Source organism: Toxorhynchites rutilus, chromosome 3, assembly GCF_029784135.1.
Source record: "Toxorhynchites rutilus septentrionalis strain SRP chromosome 3, ASM2978413v1, whole genome shotgun sequence".
NCBI lineage: Eukaryota > Metazoa > Arthropoda > Insecta > Diptera > Culicidae > Toxorhynchites > Toxorhynchites rutilus.
This window is the reverse complement of record NC_073746.1, coordinates 244,257,495-244,285,400: the sequence shown is the minus strand read 5'-3', so window position 1 is coordinate 244,285,400 and position 27,906 is coordinate 244,257,495. Positions and strand designations below refer to the sequence as shown.

The 27,906-nt window shown below is 39.8% G+C and overlaps 1 protein-coding gene across 2 annotated transcripts in view; it reads left to right on the top strand.

Moving 5' to 3' along the window:
- The first annotated feature begins 18,535 nt into the window (after positions 1-18,535).
- The window catches only part of LOC129777092 (myophilin), a 66,350-nt gene continuing 56,979 nt past the window's right edge, over positions 18,536-27,906 (top strand). Inside the window, exons 1-2 of one of the 2 annotated variants that reach the window (XM_055783159.1) lie at positions 18,536-18,659; positions 18,990-19,187. In XM_055783159.1, the coding sequence (XP_055639134.1) occupies positions 19,134-19,187 (54 nt within the window). In that variant the 5' untranslated portion in view covers positions 18,536-18,659; positions 18,990-19,133. The remainder of the gene's footprint in view (positions 18,660-18,989; positions 19,188-27,906) is intronic. The other variant, XM_055783160.1, reaches the window with a different exon arrangement.

Here is a 27,906-nt window from a genome sequence, read left to right as displayed (position 1 = left end):
AACATCAATTTGTGTTTTATTATTATTTTGGATAATGTTTTAGAAAGCATTGAACTTTATTTCCTAAACTCTTTTTTGGAAGGTTTAATGGCCCTGAAAAGCGCCTTGTTTTATGGAATGGTTCCAATTTAGAAAACTTAGTACTCGTGGTTTTGAAAAAAACCATTTCGAACGCCCTCGATGCCGCCTTGTTCTGGATTTGCCACCAAAGCAGTTTGTATAAAGAACAAACTTTTTTCTTCTGCTACCTGATGCCGTTTTGCGATTGCGTTTGCCACTCGCCATTCGCTGCAACTGCCTGTTGTCTTGATGTCCGCCGAACCGAATGTGTTATGTTCCGAATGCAGGTTTTCTTATCGTCGCGAGCAGCTTTGCCAGCTAACTCGATCACTCCGGCGGCCGAAACTATATAACGCCGGCTAGGTGGACTGGTACACAGGTACTAACGCGCTCGACCTAGCTACCTTCTCCGGTGCAATTGGCGGATACACCTACGGGAAATTGCAGACCACCACGGTTCGAGCGAGATTTTGCCTTTCCCTTCTCTTTTCCTCCTTTGTTGAGTACACGATGCCGATGCCGTACAACCACACGGGTTTACGGTTTAAAAGAAAATAAGATATTTTTTTGGGGTCCGCGTGTTTTATACTCTAGCGGTACACACTCACAGGATAGAGACCAATCGGCAGACTCAGCCAAAGGGGCGGGTCCAACGAGACGAACGAAAGAGCGTTAAAAGGGAGCGATGGCAAAAAAATACATTCATTACAATTTGTTCGCTCGTTGGATTCACATACAGACTAAAAAGGGTCCTTTTCAGGATCACAAAAAGTCTAAAGAGTTTATTGTTTTGTTATCACTCGATATCCCCATCTTGTTCGGCTAAACCTTCCTGTTTAGCGATTTGTTGTCACTCGCCACAGCTTTCACAGTTGGAAAATTTCTTCCCATCCAGCTTGTGACATATTTTACAGTATATTACATTCAATGACACGTCGCATTACCACTACTCAGTGTCGGATTGGAGCTAATTTTAACCTGTAATTGAACATTGTCGATGACAGTGGTACAGTGTCGACTTTTAATGTGGGATCATAATTTGGATCTCTATGTTTACAAAAATGTCCAACTAAATAAGTCACATTACATGTGCGTCCAATAAGCTAAATGTCGAACTAATTGTAGATTACTGTACTTTCAATCTGGAAACAATTTAAGAATTGGTGAAAATTGAATAATCAGGAAAGTCCCCAACTATCAATAAGCTCAGAACAACTGCCAAATTCACATACTCATCAAATCCTGGCAAACAAATTATGAAAACATCAATTTGTGTTTTATTATTATTTTGGATAATGTTTTAGAAAGCATTGAACTTTATTTCCTAAACTCTTTTTTGGAAGGTTTAATGGCCCTGAAAAGCGCCTTGTTTTATGGAATGGTTCCAATTTAGAAAACTTAGTACTCGTGGTTTTGAAAAAAACCATTTCGAACGCCCTCGATGCCGCCTTGTTCTGGATTTGCCACCAAAGCAGTTTGTATAAAGAACAAACTTTTTTCTTCTGCTACCTGATGCCGTTTTGCGATTGCGTTTGCCACTCGCCATTCGCTGCAACTGCCTGTTGTCTTGATGTCCGCCGAACCGAATGTGTTATGTTCCGAATGCAGGTTTTCTTATCGTCGCGAGCAGCTTTGCCAGCTAACTCGATCACTCCGGCGGCCGAAACTATATAACGCTGGCTAGGTGGACTGGTACACAGGTACTAACGCGCTCGACCTAGCTACCTTTTCCGGTGCAATTGGCGGATACACCTACGGGAAATTGCAGACCACCACGGTTCGAGCGGGATTTTGCCTTTCCCTTCACTTTTCCTCCTTTGCCATATCCAACCATGGCTGCTTGTGTTGGTTTGTTGATGTGAGGTGATGCGAAACGACGTGGTGTACGGTTCGGATGAGAATGATCGTTACGGCAGCGGAGAGGGGATTTTTAAGCTGACTGGCTGGCTCGAGAATTACGCATGTGTGAGACTGCGACCAATGTTTCCCTCATTTTTTTCTTTTTCCTTTCCAATCGTGCTTCATTCTATTTCGCTGCTGCTCTGGTTGCCCGTTTTGGTCGGTACGATTTGAGGAGCACAAAATGGACCAATCAAAAATGGGCACATAGTGTATTTGGACAATGCTTGATATTTCACAATTATTCAATTATTTATCTCAAGAAAAATGAAATGTTATTCGTTATGATAGATGCGTAGATATATTTCCTATCAATTGATGCAAAAACCTTTGCGATCTATTGAGAAATGCTCGAGTTATAAGCGTTCCAAATCTTGCATTTTTTCCTACTTGTTCAGTGCCTAGATTTCCATTTCACCCCCTATATCTTCCGGTTAGACGTAGTCCTACGTCAATAAACTCTTTCACAGGAATGTAATTTTAAATTCCCAGAGGAACTGGCAGATTATTTTCAGTAACGATTAGATATTTCCACATTTTCCTCGATACTGGAAGCCCACCAGTGGTTAATACTAACTCGATAACCACCTGTTAATAGTACTTGATTGAAAAATATTTGGTCACAGTGTTACATGAATAGAAAACATTCAAATAAACTCTTTCACATGAATGTATTTTTAAATTCCCAGAGGAACTGGCAGATTATTTCCCAGCAATGATTAGATCTTTCCGGAACTTTCTCGATGCTGAATGGCATCCAAACGGAAAGAATTCTGCGCGTGTATGTGTCGATCCTTCGCCGTCCACCTCCTCCAGCACGTTAGGCAACGATGTTGTCTTGTCGATGTCCTCACGAAAAATGAATGTGTCTCTCCACCAGAATATCGCTTAAGTATGCTTTTTGTGTGTGATTGAATCGAGAGAAGGTGTGGTTTACGATGGCAATTTGGAAGGCAAACTAGAGGGGAATGAACTCTCTGAGCTCTCAGTGGAGGCGATCTGGCGTAGTGGTAACATCCATGCCTCTCACGCTAAAGGTCACGAGTTCAATTCTCACTCCCGACATTCTTCCAAAAATGGAAGTAAAAAGTGACGAACCAGCCAAATGAGTTGAAAATCACTATAATACAGATAAAAAAAAAAACTCTCTGAGCTCGGAATTTTCGGCGACAGAGCAAGAATCGATTGCGGGCGCATACAATATTGGATACGGAAATATCCTACTGATGGGGAAGAATTATCTTCAGAAGCTATCCTGTTAATTGCGATTGATTGAAAAATCACAAAACCAAATGTATTTGGTCACAGTGTTACATGGATAGAAAACATTAAAATAAACTCTTTCATATGAATGTAATTTTAAATTCCCAGAGGAACTGGCAGATTATTTTCAGTAACGATTAGATATTTCCACATTTTCCTCGATACTGGAAGCCCACCAGTGGTTAATGCTAATTCGATAACCATCTGTTAATAGCACTTGATTGAAACATATTTGGTCACAGTGTTACATGGATAGAAAACATTCAAATAAACTCTTTCACATGAATGTATTTTTAAATTCCTAGAGGAACTGGCAGATTATTTTCCGGATCTTTCTCGATGCTGAACGGCATCCAAACGGAAAGAATTCCGTTCGTGTATGTATGTGTGCAGCGGCTGCTTCGATGGTCACCTTCTCTTCTCCTGAAGGATCGGCTTCTCTGTGCTACCTCACAGTTTCAAACAAACTGCTTGCGTTTCAGGGCAGATCTCGATCCTTCGCCGTCCAGCGCTCTCAGCAACGATGTTGTCTTATCGATATCCTCACGAAAAATGAATGCGTCTCACCACCAGAATATCGCTTAAGTATGCTTTTTGTGCGTGATTAAATCGAGAGAAGGCGTGGTTTACGATGGCAATTTTGAAGGCAAACTAGAGGGGAATGAACTCTCTGAGCTCGGAACTTTCGGCGACTGAGCAATAATCGATTGCGGGCGCATACAATATTGGATACGGAAATATCCTACTGATGGAAAAGAATAATCTTCAGAAGTTATCCTGTTAATTGCGATTATTGAAAATTGAAATGATTGAAAAATCACAAAACCAAATGTATTTGATCACAGTGTTACATGGATAGAAAACATTCAAATAAACTCTTTCACATGAATGTATTTTTAAATTCCCAGAGGAACTGGCAGATTATTTTCCGGATCTTTCTCGATGCTGAATGGCATCCAAACGGAAAGAATTCCGCGCGTGTATGTGTGTGTGTGTGTTTGTAGCGGCTGCTTCGAGATCTTCCCGGGGAACCGTTTGTGGCATCACTCTCCTCCTGATGGATTCCCTTCTGGCCTAAGGTGCACAAACAGACTCTTGGTGACACCGTTCATCCGCGCTTTCATGATAAATGAAGAGCTTCACCACAACAGCGACAACATGCTCCAATCGCTGTTCAATTAGAACTGAGTGGATTTCCGAGCGGCGCTCGCTTATATACCGATTGGTGATTTCAATAGCATGTTTTGAAAGCAAATTTAATACTATTGAAACAAGTTTTTGGATCAGAAAGTAACAAGTATAGAACGCGTAGACATTTTATCTTTTGAATGAAGTGTTTTTCATACCATTTCGTTCAGTTGTTTAGGAGCTATTAACGCTCAAAATCTCGGTCTCCGGCGTAACGCTTTCGTTTTCGAAACTTTGATTTTACCCCCCGGTATAGAAATGAAAGACGTAGTCCTACGTCAAAATATGATGAAAAAAAAAGGTAATTTTCTTTTATAATTTTTACTTCCTGAGTGATAATTCAACCCAATGCGAATTTCAATTGGACTAACAACACCTAATACTATATGTAGAGCAATCACTTTTTGTTATATTTCTAAACTTTTCCATTTTTTCTCGCCGTATAAACTTTCCTTGGGTGAAAATGAACACAACAAAACAGACAGCTTAAACCAAACGACCCATTCTCGAGCGGGAACACACCTTGGTGTGCTTATTTATGGAAATTGAAATAAATTGTTCCATATATCAAGTCACACAACTGCTACTATATACAATTTTACTCTTACACTTATGCTAAATTTTTCACAATACACGATCGGTCATTGTTATGAAATTTCAAGAAGCAACCAACATTAAAGTTCCAAATTTAAATTTTATTTGCTAGACTTAATCGTATCACTCACCTTACTTACAATACAAAAATGCTCCCGACTTGCATATATTTGCAATGCCGATTTCCCCCAGGCAGCTTGGTTTTGATGTCTCTGTTAGGGAACACATTTCGGTGGGAGCAAAAGCTCCCCCTACTTTTATGTATTTGCAAAGCCGATTTCCCCCCAGGCATCTTGGTTTTGATGTCTCTGTTAGGGACCCGCCGCATAAATTTTTTTTATGGAGTGCCGAAATCGATTGACGCAAAAGTTCCATCAATCCATCATGAAATGATTGAGCAATAAGCGTTTGAAATTGGACAATTTTCACGATGTGCTCTATTTTCGATTTTCATTTTGTACCCCAATATGTTCCCGAAAGACGTAATCCTACGTCAAAACTTTGTTCTACAAAGATGATTCAGATAACTGGGACTACAACAATGTCGAACTATGTTTACCTCTATCTATAAAGATAAGAAAGTTAGATATTTTCTTTCATCGACAATCTTGGTCACCCTATTTTTGATAACATGAAAATTAGCGCTCTATCATATGTAACAACTTTGTCGTAGACAGTTTTTGTCTAGAGAATAACCGTCGAGCTCTAAATGCTAATTTACACTTCAATGCATCTCCTGGATCATTGTGCAATGGCGTCAGTTTGTGTATGTGTCTTTCTCGACTTCTTGCTCTCGCACAGACAGGGTAGAACTCAGCAACTCGTATAAATTTCGTTAGGCACAGGGTGCCACACAGTGCATACTTTGTTTTTGTTTCTGTTTCCTTCTACTTCACTGATCTAGGTCAGAACCTCATCTAAAGGATTCTATAGCAAACTCAAATTGGAACGTTTTTTTGCAGTTGAGTTATTACCTAAAAAAATGATGATGAAGAGAAATCGATCAAGTTACTTACGCCCCTTTCCTTCTTCTAAGCTTCTCAAATATAATCTTGTACTGACTTCCGGTTTTCCGATGCTGACTTCAAATGACCAGCAACGATGGAAAACCCCTACGATATGGGTGTTGAGTAAATTTATTTAAGCACTTCACGTATACCATCGAACCACACTCGTGGCGATTAGACTGTGCCAGAACGTACAACATCGAATCCCACTCGTGCTGTATCGATGTGAAATACATAGTTTCAGGCGTATGATGATACTGGACTCCTTCGAATGTAAGTAAGATACACAGGTTCAGCAGTGTATCGGAACGATTCGATGTGGTCGTGTTTGGGCCGTGCTGTTAGAAATTAATACGTACGGCAAGGGGTTAACAGCGAACCTTACCGTACAGGTTCAATCCATAACGCTTAACGCTTAAAGCTCAGCGCACATATGTTAACTATCCAAGCAAAAATTAAATAAATCCAGAGGAATGAAAAAGTTGATTTATTATAAAATGAGAATGAAATGAGATAATATTAGTAATTATGTTGAATAAATATCGAACAAATTTTCTCTGGTCTCTTGGAAACGAATGATGTTTAATAATTGTGGTTGATAACCCTATTAGTAAACCACACTAGTGACATCTGGCAGCAATATATTGAGAGTGGTGTTTCACTTGTTGCGTCAACTACAGGCGCTTCATAAACATTTCCGCACAAAGTTTCGTTGAATATTTATTCGCGTTGACACTATTGAGCTTCGCGCTGCACTTGGAATATTATTTCAATATCCAAACACTTCTAAAGATATCTGGCTATACTCCATTATTTGACGTGGGACTACGTCTAACCGGAGTATATGGGGGGTAAAATGAAAACCTAAACACAGAACATGCAGGAAAAAATGAAAGATTCCTAATGCTTATAACTCGAACTTTTCTTACTGGATCGAAAAGATGTTTCCATCAATTGATAGGGAATATTTCTACACTTCTATCGCAATTAATGAAATATTATTTTTCATTAGATAAACAATCGAATAACTGCAAAATGTAAAGCGTTATCTAAACGCCCTAACTACCTCGTTTTAGAAATGATTCTATGATGGTGTGACACCCTTTCCTCCTCTGGAAAGGAGAGGGGGTCCCATAAAAATAATGCACATATTCCAACCAAACATGGCAATTGAAAAATTTCGGAAAACTCTGAAGGAAAATGGGAAAATTCGAAAAATTCAATTCGCATATTGACACGCGTTGTTAGTCAATTTGATGTTTGTGGTAACGAAATTGATCTTCGTTCGAAAGTGGAAATGGATTTTAATGTGATAAAACAGGAAGTGGGTTATCTCTATGGTATAACCGCAATGGTGACGTAGGACTATCGTTGATATAGTGATCATTTGTTTGAAGTTGAATCTGAATTCAATCTGAATGAATGAATAAATGAATATTTGTGGGACTTCGAAAACGAGAGCGTTACGTTGGAGGTACAAGGTTTTATGCATCCAATATTGGATACGAAAATGTCCTACTGATTGGGAATAATCTTCAGAAGCTTGCCTGCTAATTGCACTTGATTGAAAAATCACAGAACTAAACGTATTTGGTCGCAGTATTATATGGATAGAAAATATTAAAATAAACTCTTTCGCTTGCATGTCATTTTCAATTCCAAGGGGGCTGATTATTTTGCAGCAACGATATCTTTCCGGATTCTCCTCGATTCTTCTCGAAATCCACCAGAGGTTAATGCTAACTCGATAACCACCTGTTGATTGCACTTGATTGAAAAATCACAAAACCAATTGTATTTGGTCGCAGTATTAAATGGATAGAAAACATTACAAAAAACTCTTTCGCTTGAATGCAATTTTCAAGTCCAAGGGGGACTGGCAGATTATTTTGCAGTAACGATGGAATCTTTCCGGATTTTTCTCGATTCTTCTCAAAGTCCACCACCAGTGGTTAATGCTAACTCGATAACCACCTGTGCTATTAGCACTTGATTGAAAAATATTTGGTCGCAGTGTTACATGGATAGAAAACATTAAAATAAACTCTTTCGCATGAATGTACTTTTCAATTCCCAGGAAACTGGCAGACTATTTCTCAGTAGCGAATAGATCTTTCCGGAATTTTCTCGATGCTGAATGGCATCCAAACGAAAAAAAATCCGCGCGTGTATGTGTGTGTGTGGCGGCTGCTTCGATGTCTTCCCGGGGAACCGTTTTTCGATGCTGATACTCTCTTGGTCACCTTCTCTTCTCCTTCTGATGGTTCGGCTTTTCTGCCCTCCCTCACAGTTCCAAACAAACTGCATGTCTTTCTGGTCAGGTCAGGCCAGGTAATGAATCCCTCGATCCCTCGTCGTCCAGCTCGTCCAGCACGTTCAGCTCTTTCAATTACGATGTTGCCTTGTCGATGTCCTCACGAAAAATGACGCGTGTATGTGTGTGTGTGTGTGTGGCGGCTGCTGATCTTCCCGGGGAACCATTTGTGGCATCACTCTCCTCCTGATGGATTCCCTTCTGCCCTAAGGTGCACAAACAGGCTCTTGGTGACACTGTTCATCCGCGCTTTCATGATAAACGAAGAACTTCACCACAACAGCGACAACATGCTCCAATCGCTGTTCAATTATAACTGAGTGGATTACATTAAATTTTAATTTTTTTTACAATCAATTCCATTTTTATTTATTCTTGTTTGATTAACAATTTTTATAGCACAAATTAAGTGATTCCGCCGCCTAGGCTTTTCAAACTTTACCTTACTATGAAGTATTACTAAACCATTTAATAGCTTTTCCTATCGGATACTGTAGTAGCTTGAACAGATAATGTTACTCTGTTTCAGTTAAGATTATATACTAAATCTAAACTAACCTAATAAACCTAAAATACTCTAACCTATCTATGTACACATATTTACAAATTGATTTACACATGAAATATTATGATTTCTAAGGATATAAATCCCTGATTGTTTGCCATTCAAAATTTCGGGCTTTGATTCGATGTCTTCTTTCAAATAATTCAATTCTTTTATCTATTGGGTCAAACCCTGCCAACCGATGTACTTCTGCTGTGTGCGTGTGCCGTGGAAGTTTTAAAATTATTTTCAGGAATTTGTTCTGAATAATTTGAAGCTTTTTTAACACTCCTATACTCGCGCACACACATACACTGCAGCCATTGATCGGGACTATTGGCGAAAAATTGTGAAGAAGATCTAATCTCTCAATGGGATGTAGTATCATTATAAATAAATAAAAATACTCGCGCATTGGTCTGTCAGACCGAGAAATCAATAATTCGTTCATTTCTCAGAAAATATCAACACTACAGCTTTGCGATTCTTTCTAGCTTCGTTATTCGTCGTTTGTCATGTTTAGCGTATCGCATGTGTTGGCACAAAGAGGACGTGTTCCACTTTTTTAACACTTTCGGTCTGACCAGCCGGGTGCTATGATTGATGCTAGGATCGTTAGCAAAATCTCAAGCAGAACTGTCAGTGGGATACCCAATTCATATGAAAACAAAGGGAAAATGTCAGTGGGATACCCAATATGTTGGCTCCTGTCAGTTCAATGGGGATTCTCTAAAGACGTCACCCGGCTGGGTCTGACACACCGATGCAAGTATAGGAATAACTTTTTTGGACAAGTGTCATTTTTCATATTCTAGAATATTGTAGAATGAAATGTATAAATTAATGTTAGTGGCGTGGAATATTTATAGAATATAATGTATAAGATCATTACCGGACTATTCTTATTTGATTTCAGTCCCTTTTGTAACTGGATTGAACGGATCCATATATTAACTATTCGTCGTTAGATTCATACGTTGACTTTCGTATAGTTATTCGCATTATATTTAGCGTTATATTTAGTCATACATATACATACTTGAGAAAGAATTTCACTTGTGTAAGAATTGTAAACAATAAACTATAAACTAATCGGTACACTGGAGGAAAACATTAGTAAATGTAGCTACCAAATCTTTAGTAGTTGAAACATTGGTAAAATGTACGTATTTTTTGTACATATTACCAAAACTTTGTAAAACGGATGTCTTATGCAATATACATCCCTACTAAAGATTCGTACATTTTACTTCATAGCATGTGTAACCTTGATTGTTTTCATTTCTAGTAACTGTAATGTGCGTACTTCGCAGTCGTCATTCTTCTTGAGGAAACAAAGCCATTCGGAGGTAAGGTTTTTTGGTTTTTATTAGATTAAAATATATGTAGCTTTTGTTTCTCTTCGTTGAAAACAAATTCTCGACCACAAAGATAGCGAGAACTTGTTTTCGCTGCGGGAAAATAAAAGGTGGTGGGCCAACATGCCCACCATCCTACAAAAATAATGCCTACCAATTTTCTTTTGTAAGATGTACCAATGATTAGTAGGGTAGAAAATGACTAGCGAATTGGTAACATTTACGAAAAAATTCGTCATATATACTAAATTTTCCTCTCAGTGTAGCTTATGGTAATTTTTAACAGTTGCAGTTTCGGGGATATTTTCTTTATAATGGACAATATCGACAAGAAAACAAGAAACAGAAAAGGAAGTTCATAGAAATCCTTTTATATCATATTTTTATGCCCCATCTAAAAAAAGGCATTAATCCTTAGTTTACTAAGAAATCAGAGACAAAGAATATTAATAACACGCAACAACTGCATTAAATGCACAAAATATGTTTGTTTCGAGCATGCAATTATGCTATGTTCTGATTCTTACTCCAATGAAACCACAATCGATGAATACGTTTTTATGTTATTTTATACTTTTTACTTCGATAACCGATGACTGTTATCTGGATGACTGTCGACGAATGAATGACTGAGTGGATTTCCGAGCGGCGCTCGCTTATATACCAATTGGTGATTTCAACAGCCTGTTTTGAAAGCAATTTTAAGACTATTGAAACACGTTTTTGGATCAAAAAGTAACAAGTATATAATGCGTAGACATTTTATCTCTTGAATGAAGTGTTTATCATACCATTTCGTTCAGTTGTTTAGGAGCTATTAACGCTCAAAATCTCGGTCTCCGGCGTAACGCTTTCGTTTTCGAAACTTTGATTTTACGACCCGGTATAGAAATGAAAGACGTAGTCCTACGTCAAAACTCCTATATCGTCTTCTATCTATACAAATAAAAATGAATCGCTGAATGTATTGATAAGAGTAAAACTCGAGAAAGGAATTGTTCGATTTCGGTTCTATGATATCAACACAATTTTATTTTATTGATTTTCAGGACATGAAACGCTATGACTCAGGAATAACAGGAAGGAAGGAAGGTATTGAATTAGAGAGACTTTAAACTCTGAGAGTTCATTCGTCTCTTGCCCTTGAGGGCGGGAAATTTAACTAAAGGAATACTAAGAAAAACTATTGCAAAATTCGTTATTCTCGCTCGACTCAGTCCTAGTAACCGCTATGGATGTATGTCGCAACGCCGCACCCTACACGGCTCTGGGGCCAAAAACACAACCAAACAAATGGAGCAGGGAAAAAGCCCCTTTTAGTGTGCTTGACGAGCTCGCTTCTAAAAAGGGCGTAAAAAACCTGCTCATCTTTTGCTGAAATTAGAAGAGAAAACAAACGTAGTTTTATCAGTATAGGTAGATTTAGTAATTTGACATTAGATCTGATCGAAAAAACCTGTATCCTTTAGGAACTAGATGGTCCTTTTTTGCTCGACGGCGTCGTCCGATAGTACTGTCCTTATGGTGTCTGCAACCTGAAACTTTATTCTTGAAGCATTAAATTTAGGGCATGTGATTAATATGTGTTCCACCGTGAGTCTTCGCCATCAATCCCACTGAGTGAAATGGAGGACAATTCCCGGCCTTTAGAGAAAATATAATATTAGACTAGGAACCGCCGCTCACCCTGCCATCTCAAAAATAAGGTGAGAGTCGGTTTCCGGTCCTACGATTATGAAAGCTATTTAAAGAAATAATCCGATTAAATATAATATGAATAAGTGAAAGCCTGAAGACCGCCCTCCGTCCCATCCCTCTTGAATAAGGCGGAAGGTGACTCAAGGTCTTTCGATTAATGAATTATTTTATGAAAAGTATGGTAAATAGTATCAAGAGATCGAGGGCTGGAGCCACCGTCCATCCTACCTCCCTCAAGAATAAGGTGGACGGCAACTCCGGGCCGTTCGGTTTAACTAAAATAATGTTGATTGATATAAAAATGCTGCAGATTAAAGGTTAAAATTATGTAATAGAAGTAATAATTTATTTGTTTTTATTATTACCCTTTGGAGGGCTGGAAACTTTCCTGGTGTGTGTGTTATTTGTGTTAGTGTTATTTTTATTTGGAGTGGAGTGGTATAGAGTGTTAGCATTAGATTGTTGATTGTTGTTATGTGGGTGTTTATTGTTGGTGTGTGTGTGTGTGTTGTTTCTTCCATTTATTTGATTTGTTTGTTCGTTCCTTGTCCGTTTTCGTTGGACTTCTTTGGTTTGCTTGTTTTCCTCATCAGAAGACTTATGTTCTTCAGAAGATATTCCTTTGTTCGAGATTTTCCTTTTATTTTTATTCCTAATTTCAATGTATTCCATTGGATTATCTGATTCCTCTTCGGTTTGCATGTCCTGTCTATCCTCTTCAGATTCTATATTCTTTGGTACCTCCATTTCTTCTTCTTCTGATTCTTCGGAATCTTCTTCAGATTCATCTACCGAGCTTTCCGTTTCATTGCCTGAAGTAATGGATTGGCTATTATCCTGATTGGGTCTAGCGGAATTACATTGGCATTTGCATTGAGTGCAGCCATCTACTGTTGTTTGAATGGTATTAAGTCTGTCCTGCAGCACACTGGAATAGGTTATTCCATTGTTCTGGAGGTCATACTTTTTCCTAGCTTCGTTGTGAGATATTCCCTCATCTACTCTTATTCTGGTTATGTTGTTTTCTCTTACCCATATTGCGCACGTCCTGTTGGATGAGGTATGATCACCCTTACAGTTGACGCAAAATTCAGGGGATTTACAAATTTTGTTTCCGGAAATATTTATTTTGTGTTCTTTTCCACAGTTTTTGCAGAGTGGAGTATTTCGTCTGCACCGTTTTGTTGTGTGCCCAAAGCGGTTACACTTAAAACATTGCATGGGGTTTGGATAATAATTCCTAGTCCCTGCTCGAAGAAATCCAAAATTTATATATTCAGGAACAACAGTTCCACGAATGGTCAGAATTAATGTTGGTGTGGCTATTATCAAATCATTTTCTTTCCTGGTGATACGCTTTACCTCGATCACTTTTTGATCGGCTAGTTCTTTTAACAATTCGTCTTCCTTTAAGTCTAGAACTTCACGACAGGTGACAACGCATTTGCGTTGATTTAGAGTCGGATGGTAAATAATTTCTATTGGGGTGTCATCAATTAGCTTGTTAATTGAAAGTAAATTTTCGATAACATCCTTTTCTCTTACTGAGAGTACATATTGAATTCGGTTTTTATCGTCTCGTTGTGGTCTTGCACTTTCTAAGGATCCTGCCTTGGCAACTGTCTTGCTTACAAGAAAGGGGTTCGAGGGGAGGGTATCTTCCCCTGTGGCCCGTAATAGAAGAATTTCAAGATCACCACTCAGTGGGTCAGCCCAAAATGGACTGGTCCGTTGGGTTGGTCCTCCACGGCAACGGTCTGCAGCCCGGCCTCCCGGAGGTCCGGAACTACTGGAAGCCATTCCTGCTGCCCAGCCACACCCAGGTGTAGCCGGCGAAAAAGTCGTAAAATATTCACTAACCAAAGTAGACCCTACGACGTGCGACGGGGGACGAAAACGGCGGAGGACAGTAACGGCGGGGGACAATGCCAACGCAGTCACATGAACAAACACCGAAAACACTTGGCGGAAAAACACTATTTTTCCAAAAACACCTGGAAAAAATCACTTTCCAAATGTCAGTTAAATTAAAATCAATTTGGGATATGTAAAAAAAAAAAATCTTTTTTTTAACCTATACCCTTTGGGCGTCCCATCTCTCACCAACTCCTGGTATTAAGAAAGGTTTGGTCACTCACCGATCGTGTTGAAGAACCACTCCCAATACACCACCAAATGGTAGTGGGGTAGCGGGGAAGGGACCGGATACCGCCGACGGCAGGGCAATCGCCGCAGCGGCTCGGAGCGACGAAGCGAAGAAAACCTCTTTCCACACCTCCTGAGCTGCTGACTGATGAGTAGAAATTGCGCCAAAATCGCGCGTCACTGGCAGGAAAAACGTAGCTGATGAGACGGGCACAAACAGCGGGACACGCAGGGGGCAGTGAAAACTGCCGGTCAAAGTGGCCAATCCGACCGAACCAACCTCCTGAATGGCCGTTGGGGGCCTCTCGGCTGCTTCCTCCCTTCCCGGTATCCGGACAACTGTTGCTGAAAAAAACGCTATATTTAGGACCGAAAACAGCTTTGAAAAAAGCTATACATTCGGTTGTAGGAGAAAACTTCTATAGTTATCACTCTCTTTCAGGATGGCGCCAAAACACAACCGTTGCGGTCGAGTGTCAGTAGCACCATGAGGAATAACATTTTATTGAGTGGTTTTTATAGCTGTTCCGATGATGTTGTCTTGCATCAATGTCGAAAAAATAACCAATACAAACAAAACCATTGCGGAAAATTGAAAAATAAAAATTTAATTTTCAGAGCACTAGCTCGAGTTTTCCGACGTTTTTTATTATACATTGCGACGGCAGATGAAAATTTAATATCTTGTGAGTAATCAGTTAGATTTTGGTTCATTTTCTACACACTGTTTCGCGAAATTATTGATTTTTTTCGGCATAGCAGGCGAGGGGTGATGGAGGGAGATGAAAGAAATGAATATTGGCAGCTATTTGTGGCATCCTTACACCTTCATCTTAAGTGTCACTACCTGAGCGTTCATATAGCAAATGGGAAATGAGGAATATCGTATTTTGATCGAACATTGTTTTTTCATGGGAAAACTCCTGAACAATCAATGCAGTGGTTGAGGAAATATTATTCCAAGCACCGCAGACCTTGAAGGAAACTATGTTGATGGATAAATACAGCTTTGCCACGATTGCTTTTATTAAAAATTTCAGGACTTTTCAGCCCATGTAGTATTACTATTGCGACCATATCATCATGACTTTTCGAACCTCCAGTATGAAATTGAGATTGTTCGTGATGTAGCTTGTTTGAGATCCACAATGTAGAATGACTGAACATGGTCAATACTATTAAATACACTTTCTGTAGCACTAGCGTGAGTTATGAGGAAGTGAGTCACACAGACAACAGAAGCTTTGCGCTAACGAGTGTGGAGTAATTCACATTCATATTTTGCGATCATGTTTCGCATACAATCTTCAAACTTTCTTGTTTTCTTTTGACGTAGAACTACGTCTTTCATTTCTGTACCGGGATGTAAGTACAGAGTTTCGAAAACGAGAGAGTGACGCTGGACTGCAAGGTTTTGAACGTACGTACCTCTTTCCCGGATGAACGGAGTGGTGTGATAATCATTTCATTCGAAAGACAAAATGTCCACGAGTTATATGATTGTTAATTGTTGACTCGAAAACTGTTTCCAATAGCTTTAAAATTGCTTAGAAAACAGGTTATTGAAACTGTATATAAACTCGCATACGCTCTGGAAATACATTCAGTTGATGCGGCGATGTGAGATGAGGACGGTCGTACTCAGACGCCTATGCATTATGGGTTTCTTTTCTAATTCCATTTCTCTTCTGCAGTTGAACCGAACGGATGGGTATAAAACATGACGCTTCCTTGGCTTTCGTTCATTTCCACCCCTACTCTCGTACTGTGAGGATTCGTTTCATTGGGAACAAGCAGACAGCTCGTAAATCTATCGGTGGTAATGCACCACGAAAGCAGCTCGGAAAAGCGCTCCAGCCGCAGGAAGTGTGAAGAAACCACATCACTCCCGGCCGTCGCTTTGCGTGAAATTCGTCACTATCAGAAGTCGACCGAATTGCTGATCCGCAAGCTACCTTTGCAGCGTTTGGTTCGTGGAATTGCCCAGGACTTCAAACCGACTTGCGCTTCCAAAGTTCCGCGGTTATGGCACTGCAGGAGGCCTATTCGAAGATACCATTTTGTGTGTCATCCACGCAAAACGCGTCATGTCATGTCCAAGGACATCCAGCTGGCCTGTCGTATCCGAGGAGAGCGTGCTGTTACCTTAGCATATGATCAACGGCCCTTTTCAGGGCACTAAATTTGATGGATTAGAGTTCAGAAAAGTTTCTGTAGACCGAACTAAAAGGAGCATTTAGCGAAAATCGTGGTGTCGATGATAATACCGATACCGATGGGTGCCATTGACTATGGATTTGATAATGAAGATTACGAAATATATGACATGATGTAGTGGATATTTCATTATATCGAAGAAATCACTTTGATGAAAGCCGCATTATCAAATAATTTGTGTGCGAATGCCGCAATCGTTTGTCGTTTCTAGTTTTTGCAAAAGGGCTTTATTTTTGCTGAGTAATTCCAAGGTGGAATCCATTCCTTCTTTAAGCGTTAATCATTCTGCTTCGGATCAACGGAACGGTATGGTATACAAAAGATAAAATGTCCAAGAGTTATATGAGAGTTATATGATTTATCGACTCGAATAATTATTTCAATTGCTTAAAAATAGCTTTGAAAACAGGTTGTTTAAATCATCTTTAACCGTATGTAGCGCGTCCACTTGGAAACCCATTAATCTTTATTGAAATGTGAGATGGGGAAGCTCAAACTTACACGTATATGCATTATGATGTTCTCTCCCAATTCATTTCGTTTGTTGAATGTTCAATTAATGTGATTGATAGTTACTAGTATAGCTATCAGAAGTCGACCGAATTTCTGATGCGCAAGCTACCTTTGCAACGTTTGATTCGTGAAATTGCCCAGGACTTCAAAACAAACTTGCACTACCGAAGTTTCGCCGTTATGGCACTGCAGGAGGCAAGCAAAGTATATTTAGTCGACCTATTCGAAGATACCAATTTGTGTGTTATCCACGCAAAACGCGTCACATCATGCCCAAGGGCATCCAGCTGGCCTATCGTATCCGAGGAGAGCGTGCTGTTACCTTAGCATATAATCAACGGCCCTTTCCAGGGACGCAAAAATTGGTGGATTAGAGTTCAGAAAATTTTTTGCAGGCCGAACGGAAAGAAGCATTTAGCGAAAATCGTGGTGTCGATGATAATTCGATGCCGATGGGCGCCATTCATTATGGATTTGATAATGACGAATACGAAATATATGATAGTGGATATTTCACAATATCGAAGAAATCACTTTGATGAAAACTGCGTTATAAAATTATTTGTGTACGAATGCCGCAATCGATAGTCGATTCTAATTTGCGCAGGGTATTTCCTCGGAGGACGATTTGGCATTAATGATCACATTATTCGAAAGATAAAATGCAGAAGTTTTCTGCCAATCCCCTTTCAACCTCCAACATCTCTTTCTCCTGTTTGTCGTTTTTCAATTCCGTTTCTCCTCTGCAGTCGGACCTAATGGAGCATTTAGCGAAAACCGAGGTATCGATGATAATTCGGTATTGTGCCATTGACTATGGATTTGATAGTGAAGAACACGATATGATATGGTGTAGTTGATATTTTCGAAATGGATATTATATTACATATCTATATTTGTTTACGAATGCTGCAATCGATCGTCGTTATTAGGGAGTTGAAATTGTTGGGAAGGGGGTTTTATTTTTACTGTGTAATCCCGAGGAGGATTCCATTCCCTCTCAAGTGTTAATAATCCTGCCTCGGATCAACGATGATTCCAATTGTCGGGGCTTGGGAAGTGGGTGCTATTTGCGCTGGGTATTTCCGAGGAGAAATCGATTCCCTCTTTGAGCGTGAATAATTCTAACCTAAAACCTAACGCCTAAATGGCTTCTACTACTACTGTCTAATTTACAATTTATAGAAACATAAACATATGTACATGTACACGATTAAAACCCGGCTCTGTTAGAGCTAAAATGCTAATGAGCCCAATAAATAAATAAATGGGATAAAAAATTGGAATGTCCACGTGGAAAAAAGCGAGCCGGGGAAGGGAGAGGATATAATATATTACCACGTTTTTCCACAGTGGGGGAGTGGGTTGTTTTTTTCTGTCCACGTGGTATATGGACAGTCCTTTAGATACTTGAGAATGATTTTTGGGCAGATTTGTTTTCCACTGCATTTGATTTCCTGAACTATGGAAATCCTTTTTGTAACTTTTTTCTGTGTTTTTGTATTATTATTCCATTAAATTTTCAGCAGTACTATTCGTTCTTGAATTCAGAGTTTTATTATTACATTATCTCTTTTCAAATCAAGTCTCAATACTTGAGACTCACATCGTGAAATGTTCACTCTATCACTCCCTTGTTGCGCCACACGATAAATATCACTTCTCACACGCGGAATAGGGGCTCTACGATGCTTGCTGCTCACTGAATGCGTTTCGCTTCTCCATTTGGTCCCGGAGTTTGCTCACGCTCTCCATCCGTTCGAAACAAGCGCGGCCTCGGAGATTTCAATGAGTCCACATTACTCTTTCCCCTAACGTTCAGTTCTTCCAGTGCCGTGCTCGTATTAAGACGTAAAAGTGTAAGTCTTCTTCTGCTCTATCCAAAGTTCGAATGAGTGTTTTCTCCCTTCTATTGCGGTGTTAATGATAAATAAAAACAACGGATAAAATCATCTCAAAGCCTATCACTCCGATGCAGATCTCGTCAGATGAATCTCGTCTTGCAATCAATCATCTCGCTCGTGCTCATTATTCTAAACATCTCATCCTGACATAGAATATTCCATCAATTGGGATCAGTCTGGTTTGATCTGCGTTGTTGTGAAAATTAAATTGAATTATTGAAATTAAATAAAGTGTATCATAATAATATTTGCACATTTCGTTTTTTCCTGCTAATTGCGGTGAAGTGTATTGCCCTTTGCGACGAAAGATTCCATTTCGAAATTTGGAAGAAGAAGCGAAACGGTTGCAAGAAAAAAAGCGCCACTACACGAAAAATTAACTTGTAATAACAACAGCCAACAGCATCAACAACAATAACAACCCTCAACATGTCGACCAACCGTGCTCCAAAATCCGGATTCGCCGCTGAAGCACAGAGAAAGGTGAGTCTTGGGGTGATATCACTTTTAACCCGTTCAAAGTGCACACACACAGCGCTTAGTGATGGGGGGGAGAATGGGGTCTACTGGGCTCTTGGTTCGTGTGGCTTTTGTGTATATTTTCAAATAGTTAATGTTTGTATTATTTCCTACGTCGAAAAGCAGTGTATCTAAATATTTGGTGATAATAGTAAATCTCGAATACGGAAGACTGGATATTTCAATAGTGTAAAGTTAGTAGCCATGTGTGAAGGAGTGAAATGAAGTGACAGATTACTAATTTATTGACACCACGTGGGTGACGTCCAAATTGAACCCCTTATCAACTGACAGGAGCCAACATATTGTGTTCCTCACTGACTTTATCCGTTTGTGTTCCACTGAATTGAGTTCCTCACTAACAGTTCTGCTTGAGATTTTCCCAATGATCTTAGTTTCGTTCATAGCACCTGGGTGATTGACATTGCGTCCATCGTCTCTCGCTTATTTTGAAAATAAAATTTTAAAGATTCTTTGAATCATCGAACACTATTTTCTTCTTTTCGAAGTTATCACCATTTGAGGCGCTACACATATGTCAGCGTTTCGCCCAGTTCTAGAAACATGTCAAGCCAAATATAGGGTGGCCTCCAACTTCATTGTCGTATTGTTTTACAGACCCTCCGGTCTCGAAACGAGTCATATGAATCCATGTCTGGTTAGAAGCGTGCCTGTGGAGGGATTTTTGTCGAACTTTAGGCCAACAAGTTGTGAATCATCAAAGCTGTGTGAGCTGGTGTGTTGCGCAAAATCCATAAGTTTTCGTCCTAAAAATATGGATGTTTGAAAACTAAACTACAGTACCGCGCTATCGCCTCTTGACATCGGGGTCATAATAAAGACTTTTCCAGACAGTATAGACGCACACAACAGTCTCAATCTATGCTATCTATCGATTGTATGCAAGCTGACGCACCTTCTTGCGAGCGTTCTTCATTAAGTTTACACTTTTGACACTTTTGTCCAGTCTTTTCCACATTGATGAATGATTTCTGCTGGAGAAACACGTTTCCTAAGATGTACGATCACAAAATCGCCTAATTGGTTGGATTTGCGGCCAATTAGGGCGAGTCATGTCCTTTGGAACGAATGTTACGTTCTTGTAGGTATACCACTCTACTGTTGATTTCACGTAAAGGCAAGACACTCAATCTGGCCGGAAAACAATAGGATCCTTGTAGCTACGAATCATGGGTTAAAGTCGTTTTTGTAAACACTCCTTGACGCACATTTCGCTGTTCATCGAATAAGTTGTAATGAACGGTTGCAAAATTTTGTCGCAGCCACAAACACTTTGACACTAGGAATTTATGTCAGTATAGCATTTTTACAATATTTCAATATTGGCTAACATATGTTCAAATATTGCTCCAATTGCTTTGTGAAATCTCTTCTATATCTGCACACCGCATGTCTCCAATGTTCCTTTGGAAACAAAACAGGCTGCCAGTTTTTAGCTTTACACTTCAGCTGATAAAATGTATTGCCAACCATAACACTGTTTCGTGTTTCGAGTTATTTTCATTTATAGGTTTGTATAAATTTTCATCTATTGTATTAAAGTTTACGTTTAGTCTTTCCCTTAACATTAGGCTCGTCTATTCACGTATGTCTCTAGTTTTCGTGCATTCAACTACACGATGTAGAATTGTATCTGATAGTCTACACATATTGCAATTTCCATCTGCAAGCCGATATTGTAGGCTATCAACTTTTCTTCATTCGAAATGATACCATTAAGTAGCAGGAACACGATGTAGAATTGTATCTGATAGTCTACACATATTGCAATTTCCATCTGCAAGCCGATATTGTAGGCTATCAACTTTTCTTCATTCGAAATGATACCATTAAGTAGCAGGAACACGTTGGATTTATCTTCAGAGCATAACAAATTGTAGCTATTATTTTTCCACAAGGTCGCTCAATTTTCGCCAGGGAATCATTTTCCACATATGTTTTATCAGAGCATTACTGAGAAACTGGTCGTAAATCTGTTGTGAACTTTCGGTAGTAATGCATTCTTTTGCGTTCCAAGCGGAACGACCGCTATTTTTTCCTGTCATGCTTTTAATTTTGGATAGGTGGCGATTTCTTGGTGGAGACTTGCACAGTCATTTGGATCCAGTGTACAATTGAGATCTACTAATATTTTGAATGGATGATCCAGGATTTACTTATAATACTTGTCCTTTTTGTACCGTATAATATTGTGGTCTTGACAAGGATTTATGATTGAATTTAACGCATCGTGTCGTGTAGCGATTCTTATTTTGGAGATCTTTTTAGCTGCTTTTACTTCGCAAATTCGAACTTTTTTGCGCAATGATCACACGATTGCCACTTGCCGAAGTTTTTGGGTATATCCCGTCCCAGCAGAAAAAACAGGAAGTGGGTTATATCTATGGTATAACCGCAAGGGTGGCGTAGGACTATCGTTGATTTAGAGATCATTTGTATGAAGTTGAATCTGAATTCATTCTGAATGAATGAATATTTGGAGAACTTCGAAAATGAGAGCGTTACGTTGGAGGCACAAGGTTTTATGCATCCAATATTGGATACGGAAATATCCTACTGATGGGTAAGAATAATCTTCAGAAGCTATCCTGTTGATTGCGATTGATTGAAAAATCACAAAACCTAATGTATTTGGTCACAGTGTTACATGGATAGAAAACATTAAAATAGACTCTTTCATATGAATGTAATTTTAAATTCCCAGAGGAACTGGCAGATTATTTTCAGTAACGATTAGATATTTCCACATTTTCCTCGATACTGGAAGCCCACCAGTGGTTAATGCTAACTCGATAACCATCTGTTAATAGCACTTGATTGAAACATATTTGGTCACAGTGTTACATGGATAGAAAACATTCAAATAAACTCTTTCACATGAATGTATTTTTAAATTCCTAGAGGAACTGGCAGATTATTTTCCGGATCTTTCTCGATCCAAACGGAAAGAATTCCGTGCATGTATGTGTGTGTGTGTAGCGGCTGCTTCGAGATCTTCCCGGGGAACCGTTTGTAGCATCACTCTCCTCCTGATGGATTCCCTTCTGGCTTAAGGTGCACAAACAAGCTCTTGGTGACACCGTTCATCCGCGCTTTCATGATAAATGAAGAGCTTCACCACAACAGCGACAACATGCTCCAATCGCTGTTCAATTAGAACTGAGTGGATTTCCGAGCGGCGCTCGCTTATATACCGATTGGTGATTTCAATAGCCTATTTTGAAAGCAAATTTAAGACTATTGAAACAAGTTTTTGGATCAGAAAGTAACAAGTATAGAACGCGTAGACATTTTATCTTTCGAATGAAGTGTTTATCATACCATTTCGTTCAGTTGTTTAGGAGCTATTAACACTCAAAATCTCGGTCTCCGGCGTAACGCTTTCGTTTTCGAAACTTTGATTTTACACCCCGGTATAGAAATGAAAGACGTAGTCCTACGTCAAAAAAGTTTACACATTTTTTCTGGAACTTCTTTATACAATTATCCAAACCCACATTGTATCGCTTAGTCTGTTTCATATAAAGCAATCAATTCATTGTGTCTCCGTTATCACAGACGAACAACTGATTGTGAAACGCGGAGTATACATAAAGAGAGAGAGAGCGAGAGAGAGAGAGAGGGGGAGAGAGAGAGATAGAGAGAGGGAAAGAAAGAGAGAGAGAAAGAAAAAGAGAAAAAGAGAGGGAAAGAAAGAGAAAGAGAAAAACTGTGATTGTGATTGTTGAAGAGCAATATCTAATCGGTGCACGTCTCGAATGGGACGAAGAAAGAATAAAAAAGGGTATTAACTACGTTATTCAGCGTTGCAGACAGGAGAAGTGCATGAGTACTACATCCGCCCCTCGAAGTAGTCGCCTAGATGTGGTTCCAGGGGGAATGAGGTTACGAATAGAGGGCTTGGTTTCATTGGTTTTTTTTATAGAGGTGAGGAACGGTCTACCAGCCTTATCTTAGAAGGGTTAACCCAGGCGTAGAGTGGGGCTCTCGATCACTAACACCAAGCCTTCTACTCGTTGCCTCATTCTTCCTGGGACCACATCTAGACGACTACTTCAGGGAGCGGCTGTGCTCATGCACTTCACAAGTCTCCTACGCTGACTAGCGTTGTTCCTAGCATTTTTCTCTATATTCTTATTCACCATTCGTTGCTCTCCACTGCGCTCATGTCCATTTCGCAGGCGAGACGTGAACCGAATTGGAATAGGAATTGCCCTTCAACTTGACGCGCAACCCGTCACAGCTACTCTCGTGGGGTATGCACCGATTTGATGATGGCTTCCTCCTTGATGCTCGCTCCTTCGAAACGTTCGCAGTGTTCCTCCATCCAGGCCTCGATCAGGCGTTGCCAGGTAGACATTTTGCTGTTCTCCGTGGCAGTATCCGTTTACCTGTCGAGACGTGCACCGATTAGGAAGCGCCCTCCAACTCCACGCGAGCCCCGTCACAGCCACCCTCGCAGGATTTCTATTCCCAACGGAGCGCCGATTGTAGTGCCCTTCAACATAACGCGCACTCCGTCACAGCAACTCTAGTGGGGTACACACCGATTTCATGACACCCTCCTAGGCGCTCGCTCCGTCGATATGACCCTCTCACTGTTCTTCCTTCCAATCCACCATCAGGCCTTGCCAGCATGTTGTTACTCCGTCTCGCCAGATTCCCCTTACCCGTCGAGACGTGTACCGATTATGAATTGCCCTCCAACTTGACGCGCAGCCATTCACAGCCACAGCCACGCGGGTTTTCTCACCTGTCGAGACGTGAACCGATTAGGAAGCGCCCTCCAACGTAACGCGCGCCCCGTCACAGTTACCCTCGCAGGATTTCTCTTCCCAGCTGAACGCCGATTAGGTAGTGCCCTCCAACATAACGCGCACTACTTCACGGTAGCTATCGGGCGGTACTATCCGGTGCTACATCCCTCGCAGTTGTTCATCTTTTACAGTCAGGCGTTGTCCGCACGCTGGTCGGTCCTTCACTTCCGCTGTAGCTCGGACATGATGTGTACGATTGCACTGTTCACTGCGTTTCAGATGCCCTCGTCACGACACATTTCCACAAACCTCCATTTTCTGGTTTCCGTGGGTGAGAGCCCCACTCAACGTCTGGGTTAACCCTTCCCAGATAAGGCCGTTAGAGCGTTCCTCACCACATAAAAAAAGATATATATATATATATATATATATATATATATATATATATATATATATATATATATATATATATATATATATATATATATATATATATATATAACGAGAGAGAGAGAGAGAGAGAGAGAGAGAGAAAAAGAGAAAGAAAGAGAGCGAAAGAGATATTCCGTCGGCTTACTAGGTATATGAATCTGAATACGAATTTTGTCAACAAGTGGCTTCAAGTGGCAATGTAATCCTCATCATATGGCATTTTTGGCAACATTGCCTTGTTTTGACATTTGGCGTAGGATTTGAACTCAAAACAAAACATGTTTTGCCCTGCAGCATAGGTTTGGGAGAGCTTTCAAATGTCGACTTTTGTGCCTGGAATGTACGATTCGCGATTAGCATTAATTTGATGCTGTTTTTTAATGAAAACTGCTGCAGAATCGCATGAAATGCTTGACGAAGCTTCCGATGAACATGCTCTTTCAAAATTGTAGTATTCTGAATTTAGAAAAATTGAAATTGTTATTTTGGCGTGAGAAATGCTGAGCGTGGAAAACCTCCATAAAGTTCGTGGAAAGCGAGCGGCAAGCACTTTTGAATGAAGATGATATTTCGTTTCAATAACCAAACAGTAACTCGTAGATCAACTGTATGTAACTCAAGAAGCCATCTCTATACGTTTGAAGACCATGGGATTTTTTTTCTTCATTAAAGAGATTTTCAGCCAAAGGCTGGTTCATCTCTAAGACCATGGGAAATGTCAATAAGTTGTAAAAAAGATCGAAACAGCAGAAAACCAGAAAAAATCACTTCTGTATTTTGTAAACCTCGAACAAAAAAAAAAGAGTTGGTTTTGATGGAACATAATCATCTCTGTGTCGGATCCAAAAGGTATAGTTCATCATGAGCTACGTAACCGTAACGTAACGAATCTGCCTGGGAATACACCGACCGAAGAGGAAAAATAACGGAAAACGCTATGAAATTAGAATAGAAAGTATCTCTGACAGGTGCTTACTAAGATGGGGGTTTTGGTTTCGATTCCCGTTCTGGTCTGAAAATCCATCGACAAAGATCGTTTTCCTGGCATGTACCGGTTTGGGGGAACTGTCTGGCTGTGATGCCACTATGTACAAGAGATGGGCCCACTATCAAAAATCACAGACACATTACGTCTACTATGCATTCTTTACAGGCCCTTCCGAATCACATAATTTTTCAGATGGCAGTCGAAGTGGCAAAAAAAGTCTTGTCCATTGCAAAAAACCTGGCAACACGAGTATTATCTTTCGACAGGAAATTGACGATTAAATTGGATGGATTTGGCTGGTTATTTGTTTTAAAATTTGATAAGATTTCTATTGATACTATGAGATATTTCCCAGAAAAAGTTCCGAGTTTTGCCAACATCTGCAAACAAAACAAAACGAAACTTGCCTGACAAAATTGATTGTTATCCAAATTGCAACGAATAAAATGAACATTTCTAAACTGTGACATATACACAGGTGTGGTACCTTGGTGTGTGTGCTTAGAAAAGACGAAGAAGGATGTGCTACTTTTCTCACTGTATTCACCCGAGATTGCTTCTTTCTATGAGCAGTTGTTTTGAGCGAATGTGTGACATTTCGCTAATTTTGGGAGAAAAAAATTAGTCGATTTCGACATTCGAAACAACGGAGTAATCATTCTCGCGGAAGAAGGTAAAACGTTGTTATATCGAAAAACACATGTTCCAAATCAATAAGTTTAACAATCAACTTTTAATCATGTTGTCCACATCTCATAACCTAAGCTGATTTTTACGTATAGACTTTAATTAGGTGATACATGAATCGATGCCAGTGGGGCTTATCACATAAGTTGTGGTTTGAGTTTTGTGTTCAATTTATCTCATTTGTATTGGTACACGCGAGCTTGTCTCTCTCAAAATACTAAGGTGCGTCATTCAGTGATGAATAATCTCACTTGAGCAGCCGAATTTCTCGAATGGAACGAGATGTAATTAGAGAAAGAGCTTCGATTGGAAATATATTGTACACTTACAGTACGAACTTTGTGCCTTTTTCGCCCCATCATCCCCCAATTCGTCACTTTGAATTTGGCCGGGCGTAAACGTGTTTCTCGTTTGCTTTACCACATGCCGCAGACCATCGCGTCTCGTACTTTGACTGGTTGACTGGTGCTGCCGCACTCAATGCCAAACTTTTTATCTGCATTCCTGTTCTCGGGCCAGGGTTTTTTTTCCACCTTCATCGGTTGCATACTTAAATTTTACGACTAAAAAAGAATCATTCAACAACTCGTTTGCCGGTTCCTAATGAAGGTTTTGGTGTCGAAAGGAGAAAGTGTTGAGCACTGGCAGGTAGAAGTATGAGAGGTTTTAAAGCTAGAATGGCTTGTATGGTTTGCCTTTTGTTGCCTCATCATATTCGATATGTGGAATAGCGTCATTGGACCATGTTCGCTGATCAGTCTTATATCACGCTATCAGCATTCGTTGAGATGTGGGAGTAATTTTTCTACACAATGTTTCACTTTCACTGTGTGATTCTTGTTCGAGCCACCCATTGGGGAGGTATCGGGTTGTTTAAATAATTATCATTGTTCGTCGAGATCAAGGTGTTATGTGTAGTTCGGGGGGTCCAATCACGTCATATGTATTGAAATTTACTGATATTTTCATATCAAAAACCATATTTTTTCATTCACACTGATACATTATCTATCAGTTATGGCTTTGATTAAGAAACATCGTTAACATCTCCAGCCTGTAGATCCGCTCAATAAGATGTAATATTTGTATTTCCCGTGAGTGAATATAAGACACTCCACACACTAGCCTCTTTTCAGACTTGGCACAGTATGTGACCTCTCGGCGGTTGACTCTTTCGTCCAAGAGCTCTTGAGCTCTTCGGTTACTTAGCCCTGGATGATGATGAGAGGGATGATGTCATCCTCACACAGCGGTACTGGGAATGAATGAGTCGAGTGTACGTGTGGTTTCAATATACAGTTGAGCAGTTGCTCAGTTCCTGTGTTGTATGTTTCCAAGCGGAACACAATGTCAACAGTGGAATCCTCCTCCGAACATAACTGAGAACAGAACCAAATTGTTGGAATAATTTATCTTTCGATGAATACAAGTGTAACGCTCTCGTATTTGTATTATTCATATTTTTTTTTTCAATTGTAACCTTATTAGTCTTGCATGCGAATATAGTGTGGAATTGTACTTTCCCACAATTGAAGTTGTTTTGGAAAAAACCTCTCGAATAGCTCTGTGAAATACGAATTTGACTTCAACATGACATGTTCAGGGATCGGCATAAAGAAAAGCTCATTCTATTCATCCTAAAATATTCAGTTATTGCTTTTCCGTCTATTGCATTATAAAAAGCCAATCCTGGAAGTTGTTTAAAATCTTCATAGTCCATAACAATACATTGAATTTTCGTTAAATAATCGAAAAACAGTTTTCGAACACATGATTTCGCCGTCGAATTGAATTCATC